The 22082-nt window shown below is 39.6% G+C and overlaps 1 protein-coding gene across 3 annotated transcripts in view; it reads left to right on the top strand.

Annotated features, from left to right (window-relative positions):
• LOC128700637 (dentin sialophosphoprotein-like) overlaps positions 1-22082 on the top strand; it is a 111988-nt gene that overhangs the window by 19659 nt on the left and 70247 nt on the right. For 2 of the 3 annotated variants that reach the window (XM_070097042.1, XM_070097041.1), the window contains one exon: positions 21199-21302. The exons of the other annotated variant lie outside the window; for it this stretch is intronic. In XM_070097042.1, coding sequence (XP_069953143.1) covers positions 21199-21302 — 104 coding nt within the window. The remainder of the gene's footprint in view (positions 1-21198; positions 21303-22082) is intronic. 3 annotated transcript variants of the gene reach the window in all.

Raw genomic sequence — 22082 nt, 5'->3', positions numbered from 1 at the left:
CAATAATGTTAAGTCGGCCCATAATGCCTAGGCATAATAGAGGCTCTCTTTGCATTGCAACCCACTTTTGTAAATACAAAATCTCAATGTACTATTTGCAAAGACATAAATAAATGTATGTATGTATGTATGTATGTATGTATGTGTATGCATGCATGCATGCATGTATGTATGCATGTATGTATGCATGTATGTATGTATGCTAAGGTGAACACTTACCGCATAAACCCATTCTTTCATCTCTAGGCCCAAATTTACTGCCCACGGCTTGTCTAAGTGAGCTGAGGTTGTGGCATAGAACTACAGGACTGACCCTGGCTTCAAAGTCAGGGTCAGTATTAATAACCCTGAAAGGGTTAAGAGTTAATATTGCTGTCATGTCCTCATGCCCACTCCCCCCCCCCCCACTAAAAAAAAAAAATATATTCAGTAGGGCCCCACTTATACGGCGGGTTAGGTTCCAGGCTGTCGCCGGAAAGCAGACATGCTGGAAGGCAGAACGCCATTTTTTCCATTTATAAATGCATATAAATGCATATTGATGTAAAATAAGACATTTAATGTGCCCAAGAGTGATTATTATTATGTAATATTGGCCTCATGAGTAGAGAGAGGCTGAGCGATTTTAATGTGTACCTGCACACCAGCACAGTGTGTAAGTATATTTAGGTACAGGTACACGTAAGTATAATTATCAGAGTACATATAAAATATGCGGTAACTTTAAAACACTTGAAATTTTGGAAAGTTTCCTGACATAATAGATGTGGTCACGGAAAATGTAAACAAACCGGGTGGGGGCGCCGTATTTGAAAGACCGCTTGCCGTATAGCAAATTTTGGTCATAATTTGATATCGCTGTATTAGTGGAATGCCATAAGGTGAAATGCTGCCGTAAAGCGGGGCCTTGCTGTATATATAATAACACCAATACCTGGAGTATACCCTCCAGGTATGAAATTTGATGAAAGACAATTCCTTTGCTCGATTGAAACAAATTCTTAATAATTTCACTAGAGTGCCATCTGTTCTATCAGTTGAGGACAAAAAACTGCTCATTCAGTTATTTCAACTTCCCTATAAAGTGCAAAGAAGTTTGTAATTTTTCCAGTTTTACATAAAATTAAAAAAATACCAATTTAAAAATAAGAGTTCAAAATAAAAATGTAGACATTCCTGGTACTAAAACATTTCCTCTGTTCATTAATCACATCCTAGGCCTCTCCTATATTACACTTGCCTTCCATTTTGAATTCATAATCACAAAAATGAAAGATTTAAAATATAACCAGGAATGATTTGTCGTGGTTTATGGTGTCCCAATAATTGAATCAGACCTATTAAAAACCCATGAAACAGAGTGGGGGTTGTAGGGGGAGCCTTACCCATCCTCAGCAAAATTGGTAAAAATCAAATGTTAATGCTATTTTGAGCTCAATTTCAAGCTACTTATTGTCCTAAAGTTAACAAAAATCATCTCTATTTCAGTAATATATCTTCTATTCTATCATGTGATACCAAGAAACAGTCAGTACAACCATAACAATCATCTGAGAAAATACCTCAAAGTCACTTATTTTAAACCATAAGCAGAGTTTTGCTTTTCCCATCATGCATAACATGGAGTAGGATTTTTTATACTGTGCACACTCACTACACAGACCCATTCTCTCATATATGTAGGCCAAAATTTACCACTCACAGCTTATCTGAGGGAGCTTTGCTCAATATGTAGAGGGACCCTGGTATCAGTAATGCAGATCTATGCAATGGCCACTCAAAAGATTAATACCTACCTCACCTTGCCCTGTTATGGTTTGTCACCCATTATTATGCTCAGTTCAGTCTTCCTAACCCCATTTACCTTTCATTGCTCAAGTGTTGTGGTTGTGCTATTCAGAGGCTAGCTGAGGTTTATGTACCCCCACGCAGCTCCAGTTGGTAACGGAAACCTCCACAGCTGGGGAAGGTGATTGAACCATTGGGCCCTCCAGTTCTCTTTATATAGAAAAGTCTTTCTTAGAGTCAAAATGCAGTTTTCTGTATTTTAAAGCTCCAAAATAAAATCAATAAAAATTATGAAATGAGCAAATTAAAACATTTACTATTATAAATAAGGAATTGCACATTTCTTTCCAAACTTGGCTTCAACACCAAAATGGTGGTGATTCATATCCCATAAACAGTAATAGCTAGAACAGAGTATAGAAGAAATTCTAACCATATAATAAAGCAAAAAACTAATGTGGAAGACTTGGGAGTGATAATACCAACAGATCTCACTTTCAAGGAACACAACAGTATCACTATCACATCTACAAAGAAAATGATATGATGGATAATGAGAACTTTCAAGACAAGGGATGCCATACCAGTGATGATCCTCTTTAACTCTCAAACTGTCCACGCATAGATATATGTTCACGTGCGGCAGGCTCCAAATGTAGATCAATGTTTTATTTTTTATTCCTTCAAAATTGGCGTGATAGGCCTGAGTTGCCTAGACATGAGAGAATGGATGTGTGCACTATGAAAAAAATCAGGGATGCTAGAGTACCACGTGGTAACACCAATTAGCTTCAGCTTCATCTTGGGTCAACATCATGGCAAACCCCCTTGATTCACTGAAGCCTCGTCATATTAACACACTACTATTCTTGGAAAGTGATACAGAATGCGAGTTTAGTGGTTTTGACTGCAATATAGCCATTAAAGATCAAGAATTAGTGAAACTTTTGTTGATAACCCTGATGACCCTCGGGCCATGACCTCTGGGGTGGCCAGTGTGGATAGTGTGGCCATACCAGACCCTCAGCCCTGCACTTCTGAGGTGGCCAGTGTGGCCACAACAGACCCTCAGCCCAGCACCTCTGGGGTTGCTAGTGTTGCTTCCCAAAGGCAACCCTGCAAGAGGAAATTATCATTTTCTTGTTGATGACGATAGTGAAAGTGATATAAGTGACGATGATGAAATCAATTTTATGCCGATAAACAATTCGTCGAGTGAAAGTGATTATCATTATTCCCCAGTGAAACGTACTTTTAGGCGTCGTAACCTACATTCAGGCAGTGTGCCGTATGTAGTCAGCAGCAAGGGTCGTGGAAGGTCACGATCCAAAACCCCAGCCACTGATAGTGATTGTGATAATGAAGGTGAATATGCTTGGATGGAGGAAGAGGGGGATGGCATTGTGCCTGGACCTCATGGCACAGTGGGTGGGCAGACAAAGGACTGCCCGGCACCCTCTCAGCCATGTGCTGTCTCCACTCCTGTACCTCCTCCTGCTCCCCCACGCCCCATGTCCACCCTGCACCATCTGATCGCAAATGGAACTGGACAGAAAGTACACCATCTGTGCCACATCTTTTCAGTTTTGATGCCAGTGGAAGTGGCATCATGTCACACTGTCCCATCACAAATGAGTCTACAGAGTTAGACTATTTTCAACTATACTTTGATGAGCTGATAATGAACCCAATTGTTGCCCAGACCAACTTGTACTACCAGTATACAATGGACCACACAGATGTTTCAGAGTCTTCAAGGCTTCGCAGCTGAAATGTATTTATTTCTTGGCACTGTCATGCTTATGCCACATACATATTAGAACAATATACCACACTACTGGTTCACAGACCACGTCATCAGTACCCCAGTCTTCCATGACCTCCTTCCCTGCAGCAGATTCACTCTGTTGCTATGAATGTTGCACTTCTCAGACAGGAATACGCCAAACAGAAATGACATCTTATACAAAATCCGGGACTTGTTTATGTATCTGAAGCAAAAATTCAGTGCCTACTTTTATCCATTCAAGAACATTGTTGTCGACGAGTCCTTGGTTCTGTTCATGTATTATTATTAACATGTATGTATTTAATAACATATATGTTATAAATAATAATAGTACATATTATTAATAATATGTATTATTATTAACATGTATGTTATTAAATACCATTGCCTCAATCACTGCCTCTACCACTCCAGTCACATTCAATCTACAAGCACCAAACACAATGAATTATTGTGAAATGTTTGGAAGAGCAGGGAGACTAATGTTCACTCCAGCATAAACAAAGTCACACTGACGATGTGTCAACCACTCCCTCATATTTTTGTACAATTTCCTTCTTCAATTATATCATATTTATTATTATTATTATTATTATTATTACTATTGTTATTATTAGCTGTAGCAGAAATGTTTAATTCTTTGCAGTGTTCAATAGTAAACACATGATGTCACCGTCTAATACCTGTCCGAATAGCCATTCCAATATGCAGTCATGAATGGGTTTACATTATTTATACTGTAGTTTAATAGCAAATAATGAACAAACAAAACACTCACCACACTGAGTGGTGGGAGGGCTGGCTGCCAGTTGCGGGGTCGGAGGGAGGGTAGTAGGGACTCGCAGGTGGAGGGAAACTTAAATATGATTTGGCGGCTGGGAATTTGGTGGCTGGGAATTTGGTGGTTGGGAATTCGCGAATGTGTGAAGCCCGTGAAAGTTGAAAACGTGAATGTTGAGGGAGACCTGTATATGTAAACAATAGTATGTGATTGAACCAGGTGTACAAATTCATTTATCAGTGTGAATATGTGTGTTTGTGACAGTATGATTACTAATTCAGTACCAAACATTTGTGTCTCAACAAGAATTGGCTATGAAATTAAAAGATCTGCAACAAAACATTATTATCATAACATGAAAACAACAAAAAATAGAAAAGAATTGGAAAAAAAAGATAAATGTTTATTATTTCTGCAAGCGGCAGTGCTCCATGTTGCCGACACCTCATAGTTTAGCACCAACTTTGCGGGGCTTATATCTCGGTAAATACTGACCCTAAATTTTTTTTTATCCTATACCATTTATAAAAATGCGCTCTTCAATCTAAAAACAAAAAACGATTTTTTATTTTTCAAAATATTCGGAGCGCTGCACAGGCGAATGTATATCTACGTTTGGACAGTTTAAGGGTTAACTCACCTGTTCTCTCTAGGCTGTCATATTGTTGTACACTAACAGCCCCATTCAAGGCAGGTGAAATTGCAGATCTAGAGAATGTACAGAGAATAGAATCTTCATTATACATATTAGTTCAGTCATTACTAGGAATGTTTGAAGTCCATTGACCTGTACTCCCTGGATTGCAGGCAAGAAAGATACATAATAATCTACGCCTCGAAAATCCTGGAGGGACTGGTCCCAAATCTGCACACACAAATCACATCCTACAAAAGCCACAGTCAAGGCAGATGGTGCAACATACCCCCAGTGGAAAGCAGGGATGCCATGGGCCCAGGGCTTCAACAGCCTCCCATTATACACAAGGAAAATTACCAATAGACCCCTGGCTGTCTTCAAGAGGGAACTGGACAGATATGTCTAAAGTCAGTGCCTGATCAGCCAGGCTGTGGTTTGTATGTTGGACTGTGTGCAGTCAGCAGTAACAGCCTGGTTCATCAGGCCCTGATCCACCTGGTCGAAAACTGGGCCAGGGGGGGCAATGAATCCTGGAACAACCTTCAGGTAGACCTCAACTGCCATATCCCTCTAAGGCCAGTAGAAAAAACACATTTTACCATCATTCATGTACAGTGGACCCCCACCTAATGAATGCGTCGCATAACGTTAATTCCACCATACGAAGCATTTGAACGCAAAAATTTTGCCTTGCCTCATGATAAAAAACTCGCCCAATGTGATTCCTCCCAAAACTGTCCGTCTAGCCTGAGTGCCTCTGCTGCCCTGCTGTCATTGTTCACAAGTCAGGGTGGCCGGTTGCATGCATACATTCGATACATTTTGCATTATATTCCATTGTTTATAGTGCTTGTAACTGCTAAATAAGCCACCATGCGCCCAAAGAAAGCTTCTAGTGCCAACCCTGTGGTAAAAAGGGTGAGAAATACGTACTATCGTACCACGGTCAGCTGCTGCTGCACCACCATCAGCTGTTGCTGCACCACAGTCAGCTGTTGCTGCACCATGGTCAGCTGTTGCTGCACCACAGTCAGCTGTTGCTGCACCATGGTCAGCTGTTGCTGCACCACGGTCAGCTGTTGGTGCACCAGTCAGCTGTTGCTGAACCATGGTCAGCTGCTGCTGCACCATGGTCAGCTGCTGCTGCACCACCGTCAGCTGTTGCTGCACGACAGTCAGCTGCTGCTACACCACAGTCAGCTGTTGCTGAACCACGGTCAGCTGCTGCTGCACCACAGTCTGCTGCTGCTGCACCACCATCAGCTGTTGCTGCACCACAGTCAGCTGTTGCTGCACCTCGGTCAGCTGTTGCTGTACCTCGGTCAGCTGTTGCTGTACCAGTCAGCTGTTGCTGAACCATGGTCTGCTGCTGCTGCACCACAGTCAGCTGCTGCTGCACCACAGTCAGTTGCTGCTGCACCACTCTCAGCTGCTGCTGCACCACCGTCAGCTGTTGCTGCACCACGGTCAGCTGCTGCTGCACCACAGTCAGCTGTTGCTGAACCACGGTCAGCTGCTGCTGCACCACAGTCAGCTGCTGCTGCTGCTGCTGCACCACCGTCAGCTGTTTCTGACCAACATGACTTGTCCCAAACCTGTCTGTCCAGGCTGAGCGCATCAGCTGCCCTGCCGTCATTGCTTACAAGCCAGGGTGGCTGGTTGCATGCATACATTCGATACATTTTGTATTATTCCATTGTTTTTAGTGCTTGTAACTGCTAAATAAGCCACCTGGGCCTTACCAAAACAAGACAAAACCTCCTTTATCGGCTAAGAAAATTACGCTTTGCCCAAAAAATCCACCAGTGCTTTGTGAGGGATGGAAAAATCGCAGTTAGGAAACAGCCCACTGGGAAGAGATACTTCATCTCTACAGAACATGACCTTAAAACATTCCTAAGTGAGGCTCGATTAACAGAATCAGAGTAAAGTGCAGAAAATACCCACAGTCCACTGTTAAGTGTTATATTGTCATAAATTTGTACCCCCCTAAAATTCTAATACTCCAACTACTTTTGATGGTCATTGTTGTATTCAACGACCATTCTACCTCATAGTCTTAATTGTGTTTAATATCTACAGAATCTATCTCCTTTTTTACATCTTACCACATCTCTATTCTATCTTATTTTATTATAAACTAACCATAACTTGTCCTCAATAATTCTACCTCACTTTAAAAAATACTCAATTGCCCAATTTTATTCTAAAATCCGTATTATTGCCCAATTTTACTTTAAAGTATATTGACCAAATTTATTGTAAACTTTTTTATTGCCCATTTTTATTCTATACTTTTTTAAACTAGTATTTTCAACTACAACTTTTATATTATCCTGTCTACCATCCTACTAGCATATTATAACCAAGTCATTGCCATTTTTATTTTTATAATTTTTTTTTATTATTCTTTTGCTACCTTAACTTGTGTATTTTATCTTGTCAATTTAAATCTAGTTATACTCGAATTCTTGTAAACAACTTATATAAGACCTTAGTGCAATTTACAATTGAGAGTCTTGTGCCTTTTTTATATTATTAGATTAAACTCAGTTGTACTATAGCTCATTCTAGCTCAATACATAGTCAGTACCAAATTCATTATATTAGACCATAGTGCAATTACTAGTGAGAGTCTGGTGCTATTTTAATTTGTATTTTTATATTATTAGATTAAACCTAGTTGTACTATAGCTCATTCTCGCTCAAAACATAGACTACACAAAAGTCATTATATTAGACCTTAGTGCAATTAAAAGTGAGAGTCTTGTGCTATTTTTAATTTCAAAATACTCTAGCTATATACTTGTCCAAACTTCCCACCACTACAGATATCAGTACTAGAACTCAACACACAACTCAGGATATAAATAACCATAATTTAAACCTAGAAAATGATTGATCACGTTGACCCTGATCTAAACCTCCATAATCTGACACACAATCAAACCTATTGGAAAGTAACTGCCTTTATTACACAGCATCACAAGCCAGCACTATCCTAAACAATGCTAAAAGTCTATCAGTACTTAACTACAACATCAGGTCCTTAAGCAAATACTATGATGACCTCCTGGCACTCCTTGAATCACTAAAGACACCCTTCTCCTGCATTATTCTTACTGAGACCTGGCTTAACCCTTTCAGGGTCCGTCCCGTAGATCTACGGCTTTGCGTTCAGGGTCCAAACCGTAGATCTACGCCATGAGCTCAGCTCACTCTGATAAACTGTGAGTGGTACATTTGGGCCTAGATATGAGAGAATACATCTTTGTGGTATGTGTGCACCACATAAAACAGATCCTGCAGCACACTGTGTATAATGAGATAAAAAAAATGAAATCATGATTTTTCGATTAAAACAGCAACTTTGCAGTGTTTTTTCGTATGTTTTTTATAGTTGTATTTGCGATTTCTTGGTCTCATTTGATAGAATGGAAGACATATTACAGAAATAGAGATGATTTTGATTGGTTTTAGCATTGGAAATGGCTTGAAACTGAGCTCAAAGTAGCGGAAATGTTAAATTTTTGCCGATATTCAAGAGTAAACAAACGACCTCACATGTCTAATACACATCAGCTGGTGGGTCTAATATACATTCACAAATATGGTGATGATATTTATACAATTATTACAGTATTGCATAACAGTAAATCTTCTATTTTTTGGTGTGAATAAAAATTCATTATGTGAATAAAAAATCAAAATGGAATTTATTTGTAAAGCCTCAAAACATAACTAATGAACAGAGGAAATGTTAGTTTAGTGCCAGGAATGCCTACATTGTTCATTCTGGACCCTATTTTGAAATTTGAATATTTTGAACTTTGTGTTAAATTGGCCAAATTAACAATTTCCGATCACTTTATTTTGTAGTTGAAACAGTTGACTTGGCGATTTCTTGTGCTCAATCGATAGAATAGAAGTAATACTAGTGAAATAGCTAAGAATTTGGTTGATTGGAATAATGTAATTGGCCTAAAATGGGAGTCAAAGTCGGCAAAATCGCCGATTCGTAAATATCGCTGACACATCAAAATTCGCGAGAGCATAATTTAGTCAATTTTCCACCAAATTTCGTACTTTTTGTTTTATTACCTTCACAAAAAGATTCTCTACGATTTCATAAGAAAAAATAACAAATTTTTTTTTGGAAAATTCTTGGACACTGGTGCGTGACTCCAGATTTGGGCCTTGGACCCTGAAAGGGTTAAGCAGGACACAAAGATATCTACCCTCTACCAGGATACACAGCAATTCACAACTGCAGACCATACCAAGTTGGGGGTGGTATTGCAATCTATTACTCTAACCAGTTGTCTTGTATTAGCACCACTTGCTTTAGTGATGAATACGGGGAATACATTTTTGCTAATTTTACTGTAAAAAACCTTAAGACACCTATAACAATCGGTGCCATTTACCGGATACCCCACACAAACATCCCAAATTTCAGTGAGAAATTAAAGTCACTAATAACAAACAGAGAAATGAATAAGCACCACCTTCTCTTAGCTGGAGACTTCAACATCAACCTTGGCATACTAGATGATCAGCCTGTAACTGATTTCATCAACAATATGAACAACACACTTCTCATACCAACAATAACTAAACCAACCAGGCTGACTGAGACAAGTGCAACCATAATAGACCACATATGGACCAATATACTAGCCCCCCTTAAATCAGGGATAATCACAGATAGCACTACAGACCACTACCCTACCTTCCTCCTGACAAACATAAGTAAACCACCACTTGAATACAACAAAGTCTCATTTAGACTCCATGACGAGGCCTCAATAAGGAAGTTCACAGCTGACCAAGAGACTGTTGACTGGCCTACAGAATTCTCCAAGGCCAATGGTATTGATGACTGGACAGACATTTTTCTTAACAAATTACTTAGACTATACAACAAACATTGTCCTATAAAAACGAAACAGATCACAAACAAACGGCTTGGTTGCCCATGGCTAACCAGCACCATTGTGAAATCCATTGATAAGAAACACCAATATGAAAAGCAATATAGACAGGGCTTAATACACAAAGATATTCTTAAACACTATTCATCAGTTCTCACCAAAGTAATAAAGAAAGCCAAACAACTATACTACTCCAGTAGATTCACAGACACAAGAGGAGATATAAAAAAGACCTGGAAAACACTCTCACAGATTCTAGGGACCCACAAACTGAAAAAACCCAAGAATATTGTCCTAACTAAACCTAATGAAACACCACTGCATCCCACTGACACAGCTAACAAGATAAACGACTTCTTCTCAACCATAGGATCTAATCTCGCCAATAAAATCCCACGTACCAATGCCCATGCCGGGGACTACCTAGATGGGAATTTCCCAAATTCCTTCTATCATGCACTAACTGAGCCCACAGAAGTCACCGAGATTATAAAGTCACTTAAAAAATAACTCAGGGAATCTGTCTCATGTCCGACCATTATTGTACAAGCGAGCGGCCCATGTCCTTTCGCATGCTATTTCATTACTTTTTAACAAGTCACTAGAAACTATCACCTTCCCAAAACTACTCAAGACGGCAATGGTTACTCCAATACATAAAGGTGGTGACCCTACAGATTTAAACAACTATAGGCCAATATCAAACTTACCATTGCTATCCAAAATCTTTGAGAAACTCGTGCTCAGGAGACTATATTCATTTATAATGGCACAAAACATACTTAACCCCTGCCAATTTGGATTCAGGAAAAATAAAAGCACTAATGATGCAATCATAAAAATGCTATATCTGCTTTACACAGCATTGGAAAATAAGGAATATCCACTAGGAATTTTTATTGACCTAAGAAAAGCTTTTGACACAGTAGACCACGGCATCCTACTCCACAAACTTGACCATTAGGGTAAAAGAGGCCGTGCGCTTGCATATTTCAAATCTTGCGTTACTAATAGGTATCAGTATGTCACCATTAAAGACACAGCATCAACAACACAGCCACTTGATACTGGAGTTCCGCAGGGAAGTGTCCTTGGTCCCCTGCTCTTCCTCATATACATCAATGATCTTCCAAACGTATCCGAACACCTGAAACCCATTCTCTTTGCTGATGACACAACTTATGTCATCTCTCACCCTAATCTTGCCACCCTCAACACCATTGTTAACGAGGAGCTGATCAAAATATCGACTTGGATGACAGCCAATAAACTTACGCTTAACACTGACAAAACCTACTATATTATGTTTGGTAGCAGAGCAGGAGTTGCGCAAATTAACATTAAGGTCAACAACACTCTAATTACCAGACATAATGAGGGCATAATCCTAGGCCTATACCTTAACAACAACCTGAATTTCAGCACCCATATCCAACACATAACCAAAAAAGTATCCAAAACGGTTGGGAACCTCTCCAAGATACGATACTACGTGCCGCAAAATGCCCTTCTCACACTATACCACTCACTTATATATCCATACCTCACCTATGCTATTTGTGCTTGGGGAACAACTGCAGCAAAACATCTAAAGGCAATAATAACCAAACAAAAAGCCGCAGTAAGAATAATCACTAAATCCCATCCCTGGCAACACACCCCCCACTCAATTTCAATTCAAAGTTTATTCTCTATAAGGATTACAGTGCTGAGTTTACAGAATTTGGTTATTGTGTGGTTTACATATAGTAAAATAATAATTACAGAGTGTACCACTAGAACACCTAGCATGGCTAGGCATTTCGGGCAGACTTAAATTAAATCTTTAAGTTTAAAATATTGCAAAATTATGAGGTAAGTTGGTATTATGGCTAAGTGACTAAATACTAGTTCGTGAGTTTAGCGATGTGAATGCTTTTGTTTTGGCACTATACATAGTTTCAGTATTGGAGTATCACAGGCCAACTTATGACTAGTTACGATTCATTATTTTGAAATTGAGATTGATATTTCTGTTTATGGTCAAATGGGTGAGTGAGTGTAAGTGTTAACCACCAGGTGGTATTCGTGTAATTAGTTGACAGGGTGTATCAGAGAGATAAGATGTTTTCTGATGGTAGTTTTGAAGGTGATGAATGTGTCTGCAGTTTTAGAATTTTCAGGTAGGGTGTTCCAGATTTTAGGGCCTTTGACATACATTGAATTTTTGTAAAGGTTTAGTCGGACACGGGAAATGTCATAGAGATGTTTGTGTCTGGTGTTGTGCCTGTGGGTTCTGTCGCAACTATCAAGAAAGCGTTTTAGGTCAAGGTTAATATTGGAATTTAAGGTCCTGTAGATGTAGATTGCACAGTAGTAAGTGTGGATGTACTGAACAGGGAGTAAGTTTAGATCTATGAAGAATGGGGGGGGGGGTGTTGCCAGGGATGGAATTTAGTGATTATTCTTACTGCGGCTTTTTGTTGGGTTATTATTGGCTTTAGGTGTGTTGCTGCAGTTGAACCCCAAGCACAGATAGCATAGGTGAGGTATGGATATATAAGTGAATGGTATAGTGAGAGAAGGGCAGTTTGCGGCACGTAGTATCGTATCTTGGAGAGGATCCCAACCATTTTGGATACTTTTTTGGTTATGTGTTGGATATGGGTGCTGAAATTCAGGTTGTTGTCGAGGTATAGGCCTAGGAATTTGCCCTCATTATGCCTGGCAATTAGAGTGTTGTCGATCTTAATGTTAATTTGCGCATCTCCTGCTCTGCTACCAAACATAATGTACAGGAGGGCCCCACTTATACGGCAGGTTAGGTTCCAGGCTACCGCCGTAAAGCGGAAATCGCCGTAAAGTGGAACACCCTTTTTTTCCACTTATAAATGCATACAAACACTAGATAACAAGTTTACACTAACATATATTAAGTTAGCAATAGAACCAGGCATCAAAAAACAATAAAAAGGTACAATACACACATAGTGCACTCATTACTTACCTTAAAATATTTATAGTCTTAATCTAGGGTGAGACAAGTAGTATTTATTGTAAGAAATCAAGTGTGGTATGTATTGTAATAGCCTCACCAGGCCACCCCACCCACACATACTATTCTATGATATTTAAGCATCCCAGAGCGATAAAATGTATATACAGTTCACTCATTACTTACCTTAAAATATTTGTAGTCTTAATGTAGGGTCAGGAGTAAGTAAATGAGATAAAACGAATAAATGAGAGAGAGAAAGAATGAGTACATGAGAGGACAGGCCAGGCACAGAGTAAACAAACCAGGCTCCCACATCTTATATTTATGTTTATTTATTCTATTGTGGGGTGTATTTATCATCTTTTTATGTTATGTATCTTGTTTATTATATAATTTTGAAAAAAATATCATGGCTGGATTAATGAAAATGTGTATATTACCGTAATATACGACATTTAATGAGACTCGGTGACTATTGTTATTATCACCACTTGTGGAAGTCGTCTGCTACCACAGCTCACATTTATGTTTATTTATTCTACTGTGGGGTGTATTTATCTTATTTATATGTTATGCATCGTGTTTATTATATAATTTTGAAAAAAATATCATGGATGGATTAATGAAAATGTGTATATTACCGTAATATACGACATTTAATGAGACTCGGTGACTATTGTTATTATGGCATCACTTGTGGAAGTCGTCTGCTCACATCTCACATTTATGTTTATTTATTCTACTGTGGGGTGTATTTATCTTATTTATATGTTATGCATCGTGTTTATTATATAATTTTGAAAAAAATATCATGGATGGATTAATGAAAATGTGTATATTACCGTAATATACGACATTTAATGAGACTCCTTGAGTATTGTTATTATGGCGTCACTTGTGGAAGTCGTCTGCTCACATCTCACATTTATGTTTATTTATTCTACTGTGGGGTGTATTTATCTTATTTATATGTTATGCATCGTGTTTATTATATAATTTTGAAAAAAATATCATGGATGGATTAATGAAAATGTGTATATTACCGTAATATACGACATTTAATGAGACTCCTTGAGTATTGTTATTATGGCGTCACTTGTGGAAGTCGTCTGCTCACATCTCACATTTATGTTTATTTATTCTACTGTGGGGTGTATTTATCTTATTTATATGTTATGCATCGTGTTTATTATATAATTTTGAAAAAATATCATGGATGGATTAATGAAAATGTGTATATTAACGTAATATACGACATTTAAATGACTTGATGTATGTAAGTTTATTTAGGTACAGGTATACATAAGTATAATTATCAGAGTATATATAAAATATGAAATAACTTTTAAAAACATTTGAAATTTTGGAGTTTCCAGACAAATTGGAGAGACTTAGTGCTTACTGAGCTCATGGAGAATGTAAACAAACAGGGTGGGGCACGGTGACCGTATTAGAAAGTCAGGTGGGGGGAGCCGTATAGTGAGTTTTGGTCATAATTTGAAATGTCCGTATTAGCGGAACGCCGTAAAGCGGAACGCCGTAAAGCGGGGCCCTCCTGTAGTAGGTTTTGTCAGTGCTAAGCATAAGTTTATTGGCTGTCATCCAAGTCGATATTTTGATCAGCTAATCATTAACAATGGTGTTGAGGGTGGCAAGATTAGGGTGAGAGATGACATAAGTTGTGTCATCAGCAAAGAGAATGGGGTTCAGGTGTTGACATACGTTTGGAAGATCATTGATGTATATGAGGAAGAGCAGGGGACCAAGGACACTTCCCTGCAGAACTCCAGTATCAAGTGGCTGTGTTGTTGATGCTGTGTCTTTAATGGTGACATACTGATACCTATTAGTAAGGTAAGATTTGAAATATGCAAGCGCATGGCCTCTTATACCATAATGGTCAAGTTTGTGGAGTAGGATGCCGTGGTTTACTGTGTCAAAAGCTTTTCTTAGGTCAATAAAAATTCCTAGTGGATATTCCTTATTTTCCAATGCTGTGTAAAGCAGATCTAATATTTTTATGATTGCTTCGTTAGTGCTTTCATTTTTCCTGAATCCAAATTGGCAGGGGTTGAGTATGTTTTGTGCCGTTATAAATGAATATAGTCTCCTGTGCACGAGTTTCTCAAAGATTTTGGATAGCAATGGTAAGTTTGATGTTGGCCTATAGTTGTTTAACCCTTTGACTGTTTCCGACGTATAAATACATCTTACGAGCCAATGTTTCTGACGTATTTATACGCATAAATTCTAGCAGCTTCAAATCAAGCAGGAGAAAGCTGGTAGGCCCACATGTGAGAGAATGGGTCTCCATGGTCAGTGTGCACCATATAAAAAAAATCGGGGAGCCAGTGGTGCATTGTGGGAATGCCATTTCAGTTGTCATTTTTCAGCATGTCTAGCGGTAAGAAATATGTGATTCCCCAGCAAATCTGGGACTCTTCTCTTCCCAAGTGATGCTCTAACACAGATGGAAGTGTCAGTGAAGATCAATTTCATGATTTGGAGGAGTTTGAGACCAAAAGCAATGGAGGAGGAGGAGGGGAGGAAGAGGAGGAGGAGGAGGAGGAGGGAAGGAAGAGGAGGAGGAGGAGGAGGAGAAGAGGAGGAGGAGGAGGAGGAAGAAGAAGATGTAATAATATTGTTCCCTTGAAGCAAGAAAAAAAAAAGTCCACCCCATGACAGTGACAAGATAAGGGGAGATAACATCTGATAAGAGCTGACTTTGATGAGCGTAAAGGAGGGTAATATTACATGACCATCGCCCTCCCTTTGTTTTTGCTGGTACACAAACATTTCTGTCTGTCTATTTGTCTGTCTGTCAAGCTCCCTGTCTGTCCATCTAGCTCTCTGTCTCAGAGAGAGCCACAAGACTGTGTCATCACGTTTACTCACATCTTCAAGCAGAGTATAGCACTTTGTCTGGATTTCTTGGGTTATCCTAGGTAATTTACACTATGTATACTTGTATTTATGTGTACCTGTGAGACAGAGATAGGCAGACAGATAGAAAGAGAGACAGATTGAAAGATATAGAATGAGGGAGAAAGATAATTAGATAGAATGGAGGAGGGGAAGCAGCATCCGACCCCATTGTTTTGACAGGCGGTAGGGGTAGTGACTAATGAGACAATATGTCACTTTGACAGCTGCCGACTTCTGACTCAAAACAATTATAAGCCACACACTCGCACACAAGACAAGGAGGAGGAGAAGGAGGAGGAGGAGGAGGAGGAGGAGGAGGAGAAGGAGAAGGAGGAGGAGAAGAAGGAGAAGGAGGAGGAGAAGAAGGAGGAGGAGAAGGAGGAGGAGAAGGAGGAGGAGAAGGAGGAGGAGAAGGAGGAGGAGAAGGAGGAGAAGGAGAAGGAGGAGGAGGAGGAGGAGGAGAAGGAGAAGGAGGAGGAGGAGAAGGAGGATGAGAAGGAGGAGGAGGAGGAAGAGGATGATTGTTTGTTAGTTTTTGTAAACAAGTTTTGTAAACAATATATTGATAATTATGTTTGTGTGCTTATTGTGTTGTATACAACGAGTGTATATATATACATTGCACCTTACTTTGGTCTCATAGGCCACATAAGTTATGTGAAAAAATAAAATAGTGAAAAAAACAAAAAACCTTCAATTACAAGTAAACTAAAGTTTACCGGGTGAGCGGCAGTCGCCGCTGTTGCCATACGCGGCTCATTTTCTGCAAACTTCACGGCTCTATATCTCGGTAAGTACCGATGGCAAAAATTTTTTTTTTTTTGGACTAAAACACTCAGAAAAATAATCTTAACATTTTCATAAGAAAAAATAATTTTTTTTTTTTTGAATATTTGGCGACATAGAATGACAGTTTCAGAGAGGGGCCTGAAACAGTCAAAGGGTTAAATCTGTAGGGTCACCACCTTTATGTATTGGTGTAACCCTTGCTGTGTTGAGTAGTTTCGGGAAGGTGCTAGTTTCTAGTGACTTGTTAAAAGTAATAAGATAGCATGCGAGAGGACATGGGCCGCTCTCTTGTACAATAATGGTGGGACATGAGACAGATTCCCTGAGTTATTTTTAAGTGACTTTATAATCTCAGTGACTTCCATGGGCTCAGTTGGAGCAAGACAGAAGGAATTTGGGAAATTCCCATCTAGATCTAAACTTACTCCCTGTTCAGTACATCCACACTTACTACTGTGCAATCTGCATCTACAGGACCTTCAATTCCAATATTAACCTTGACCTAAAATGCTTTCTTGATAGTTGTGACAGAACCCACAGGCATAACACCAGACACAAACATCTCTATGACACTCCCCGTGTCTGACTAAACCTTTACAAAAATTCAGCGTATGTCAAAGGCCCTAAAATCTGGAACACCCTACCTGAAAACTCTAGAACTGCAGACACATTCATCACCTTCAAAACTACCATTAGAAAATATCTTATCTCCCTGATACACCCCGTCAACTAACTACACAAATACCACCTGGTGGTTCACACTTTCACTCACCCATTTGACCATAAACAGAAATATTACTCTCAATCTTAAAATAATGAATCCAATACTGAAACTATGTACTGTGCCTAAACAAAAACATTCACACTGCTAAACTCACAAACTAGCATTTAGTCACTTAGCCATAATACCAACTTACCTCATAATTTGTAATATTTTAAAATTAAGAATTAAACTAAGTCTGCCCAAAATGCCTAACCATGCTAGGTGTTCTAGTGGTACACTCTGTAATTATTATTTTACTACAAGTAAACCACACAATAACCAAATTCTGTAAACTCAGCATTGTAATCCTTATAGAGAATAAACTTTGAAAGAAAGCTTTTAGTGCCAACCCTGTGGTAAAAAGGGTGAGAAATACTGTCGTATCACGGTCAGGTGCTGCTGCACCACCATCAGCTGTTGCTGGATTGGTCAGCTGTTGCTGCACCACAGTCAGCTGCTGCTGCACCACCATCAGCTGTTGCTGCACCCCAGTCAGCCATTGCTGCACCATAGTCAGCTGCTGCTGCACCACAGTCAGCTGTTGCTGAACCATGGTCAGCTGCTGCTGCTGCACCAATGTCAGCTGTTGCTGAACCACAGTCATCTGCTGCTGAACCACAGTCAGCTGCTGCTGAATCACAGTCAGCTGCTGCTGCACCAAAGTCAGCTGTTGCTGAACCACAGTCAGCTGTTGCTGCACCACAGTCAGCTGCTGCTGTACCACAGTCAGCTGCTGCTGCACCACTGTCAGCTGTTGCTGCACCCCAGTCAGCTGTTGCTGCACCACAGTCAGCTGTTGTTGCACCACCATCAGCTGTTGCTCCACCACCATCAGCTGTACTACTCGAAGATGTGGAGAGTGTGTTGTTGGTGTGGCTTAACAGGAAACAATTACCGAGAAACAACCCCAGATGGTTAGCTACCCAGGATAACCCAGGGAAAAAAAAAATTATTTAATACTTTTGGCTGTCTGGAACGGATTAATTGGATTTCCATTATTTCTTATGGGGAAAATTAATTCATCTAATGATTATTTCGGCTAACAATGAGCTCTCAGGAACGGATTAATATCGTTAGGCGAGGGTCCACTGTAATTGCTGCCTTGCCAGAAGTGTGCTGACATCACAATTCAGATTACCCTCTGACTTCAACATCCCCACCCTTCCTTCAGAGTATATACACTGCCCTTCCCACCTCCAGAACTTCAGTCTCTCTAACAGGTTTCGTTGAATCTCTTCGTAAACATTATCTTGCTCATACTTTATCAGCACGCCTATTTAAAACTACTTGTCTCCATTTACTCCTATCTAACACACTTGCACAAACCTGCACTTACAGATCAGGTTTGAGTCTACCAGTATTTGCAAAACCTACTGGAAAGTAATCCAATTGAAATACCTACAGTTAAACATAAGAAAGTTACGCATTCCTTTCCAAACGTTTTTTTGAAGAGCAAGTATCATTCCTATCCACAGTAGTGGTGATTCTCATCTGACATTAACAATTACAGATCAGTATTGAGTCTTCAATTACAGATCAATATTGAGTTTCTAACATATCCAAACTCAACATACATAGTCTTTACCATCCATTGTAGATGAAGACCCAGAAGAAAGTCCCAACAATGCTATAGTATACTCTTGAATCCCAGGCTCTGTTAAGAAGGAAATTCTTTTCCCTTCTGTCATCAGACCGAAAGGCTTACCTTAATTATCACATTAGCAAGGATCTCATGACCTCCTTTGGCCAAAAAGATTTCTTTCATACCCTAAGGAGTAGGATGTGTATAGTCACCATAAATATTGCAAGCTGGGCCACCAACATTTTCATATCCACAGTACTGGCAATATCCTAGTCCTTAATTCAAGCCATGGAACCGTCATCCCACACAGTATGATGTAAGAAGCAGAATGTTGCCCAGGAATTGACAAGTAACTCATTCTACAACTTCCTATCGCCTTTGTTGAAATTTATGTCAGCGCTGCCCAAAGACAGGAACAATTTGCCATATTGAGATTAAAACATTTTATTATCAATGAAATAGATTAAATTTTCTTTTTAAAAGGCATAAATTCCTCAAATACTAGGCTTCAGAATAAATAAGAAGGCAGCATATGTGATATGTTTATATGTGAAAGTCCTGTTTTGAATTCAGCAGCTGTTGAGTGATTGTCGTGCTGTCAGTTGTAGTTTAATATCTTGATTGTGTATTCCATACCCATCCTGTGGGCAGTAGTGCAATGAACAGGCAGACACTGCTGCGCAGTCAGCAGTACATGACCTACCAATTTCCTATCGAGGTGTTCCATTTCTGGACTATTTTGCTGCAATAGGTACCCACCTTCGCACCCGTTGGCAACAACGTTGGTCAACTCTGCTCGGTAACAAACTTCATTCTATTAAACCGAGCATAGGTTACTGGCCGTCTTCTTGTCATCAGTGCCGAGGTTGGGAGACCACTCTCTCCCACCTTCGCATTGGCCACACTCATCTTACTCATGGGTATCTCATGGAGAGGCACCCTGTTCCTCTCTGTGAGCAGTGTCAAGTTCCAGTATCGATTAGCCACATTCTGTTAGACTGCCCTCTCTATCAACGAGCACGCAGAATTTACCTCCAACGTCATCTTCGTTCTACTACTCTCTCTTTACCTTCCCTTCTTGCTGATGGACCCTCCTTTAATCCTGACTCTCTCATTGACTTCTTGACAACGACTGATTTACTCCACAAACTCTGATGATACTTTTCGCTCTCCCCTCAGCCCTTTCTAGTTCAGTCTCTTGCTGCCCTTTACCCTTTCACCATCCACTACCCCACTGTTATCCGTAACCTATTTTGCTGCAATAGGTACCCACCTTCGCACCCGTTGGCAACAATGTTGGTCAACTCTGCTCGGTAACAAACTTCATTCTATTAAACCGAGCATAGGTTACTGGCCGTCTTCTTGTCATCAGTGCCGAGGTTGGGAGACCACTCTCTCCCACCTTCGCATTGGCCACACTCGTCTTACTCATGGGTATCTCATGGAGAGGCACCCGCACCCTGTTCCTCTCTGTGAGCAGTGTCAAGTTCCAGTATCGATTAGCCACATTCTGTTAGACTGCCCTCTCTATCAACGAGCACGCAGAATTTACCTCCAACGTCGTCTTCGTTCTACTACTCTCTCTTTACCTTCCCTTCTTGCTGATGGACCCTCCTTTAATCCTGACTCTCTCATTGACTTCTTGACAACGACTGATTTACTCCACAAACTCTGATGATACTTTTCGCTCTCCCCTCAGCCCTTTCTAGTTCAGTCTCTTGCTGCCCTTTACCCTTTCACCATCCACTACCCCGCTGTTATCCGTAACCTATTACTCATCCATCTCCCTTTTGCCACCTGATGCCCTCGCTTCCTTCCTGCCCTGCAGCGCTGTATAATCCTTGTGGCTTAGCGCTTCTTTTTGATTATAATAATAATGTGGGCAGTAGTTATAAGATTACTGAGGCACACAATGAGTCCAGGGTCTGGTACGGTAAGGTGTTCAAAACCATTCATCACAAAGGTTTGATAGCTAAACAAGTTAGTGGTAATTAATTATTTGCATGTTTTTATCTGGTTATAATGGTAATGAGTTATTCATGCAAACATGAACTAAGTTACAAAAAAATTACAAAAATATTAACTTATGTTTTAACAAGGTATGCTTGAATTTAAACAAGTTTAAAGTGTGCCAACAGGCAAAGGAATATTGAATCTCACCAAGTGGGAAATACAGTGGAAGTTATTTGTTTTGTCTCAGTAGGATTTGTTTTATATGTATCTGACTTTACAGGAGAAAATCAGCATAACACATTTAAGGGAAGCTGTTGACTCTGCTCATCAAGCACTTGATATGGATCTACAGTGTCGCAGAAAAACATTTGCTTTTGTTGTCCGGTACGTTTAGTGCCTTTCATTGTTTAGAGTGTTTAGTGGCTTTCAATTTCTAGACTGTTTAGTGAGTTTCATTGTCTAGAATGTTTAGTGTCTTTCATTGTCTCGAATGTTTAGTGCCTTTCATTGTCTAGAATGTTTAGTGTCTTTCATTGTCTCGAATGTTTAGTGCCTTTCATTGTCTAGAATGTTTAGTGATTTTCATTGTCCAGAATGTTTAGTGCCTTTCATTGTCTAGAATGTTTAGTGATTTTCATTGTCTAGAATGTTATAGTGCCTTTCAGTGTCTAAAATGTTTAGTGCCTTTCATTGTCTACAATGTTGATAGTGCCTTTCATTGTCTAGAATGCTTAGTGCCTTTCATTTTCAAGAATGTTTAGTGCCTTTCAATGTCTAGAATGTTTAGTGACTTTCATTGTCAAGAATGTTTAGTGCCTTTCATTGTCTAGAATGTTTAGTGCCTTTCATTGTCTAGAATGTTTAGTGACTTTCATTGTCTAGAATGTTTAGTGCTTTTCATTGTCTAGAATGTTTAGTGCCTTTAATTGTCTAGAATGTTTAGTGCCTTTCATTGTCTAGAATGTTTAGTGCCTTTCATTGTCTAGAATGTTTAGTGCCTTTCATTGTCTAGAATGTTTAGTGCCTTTCATTGTCTAGAATGTTTAGTGCCTTTCATTGTCTAGAATGTTTAGTGCCTTTAATTGTCTAGAATGTTTAGCGCCTTTCATTGTCTAGAATGCTTTGTGCTTTTCATTGTCTACAATGTTTAGTGCCTTTCATTGC

This window comes from Cherax quadricarinatus, chromosome 56, assembly GCF_038502225.1.
Source record: "Cherax quadricarinatus isolate ZL_2023a chromosome 56, ASM3850222v1, whole genome shotgun sequence".
Taxonomy (NCBI): Eukaryota; Metazoa; Arthropoda; class Malacostraca; order Decapoda; family Parastacidae; genus Cherax; species Cherax quadricarinatus.
This window is presented reverse-complemented; position numbering and strand designations above follow the sequence as displayed.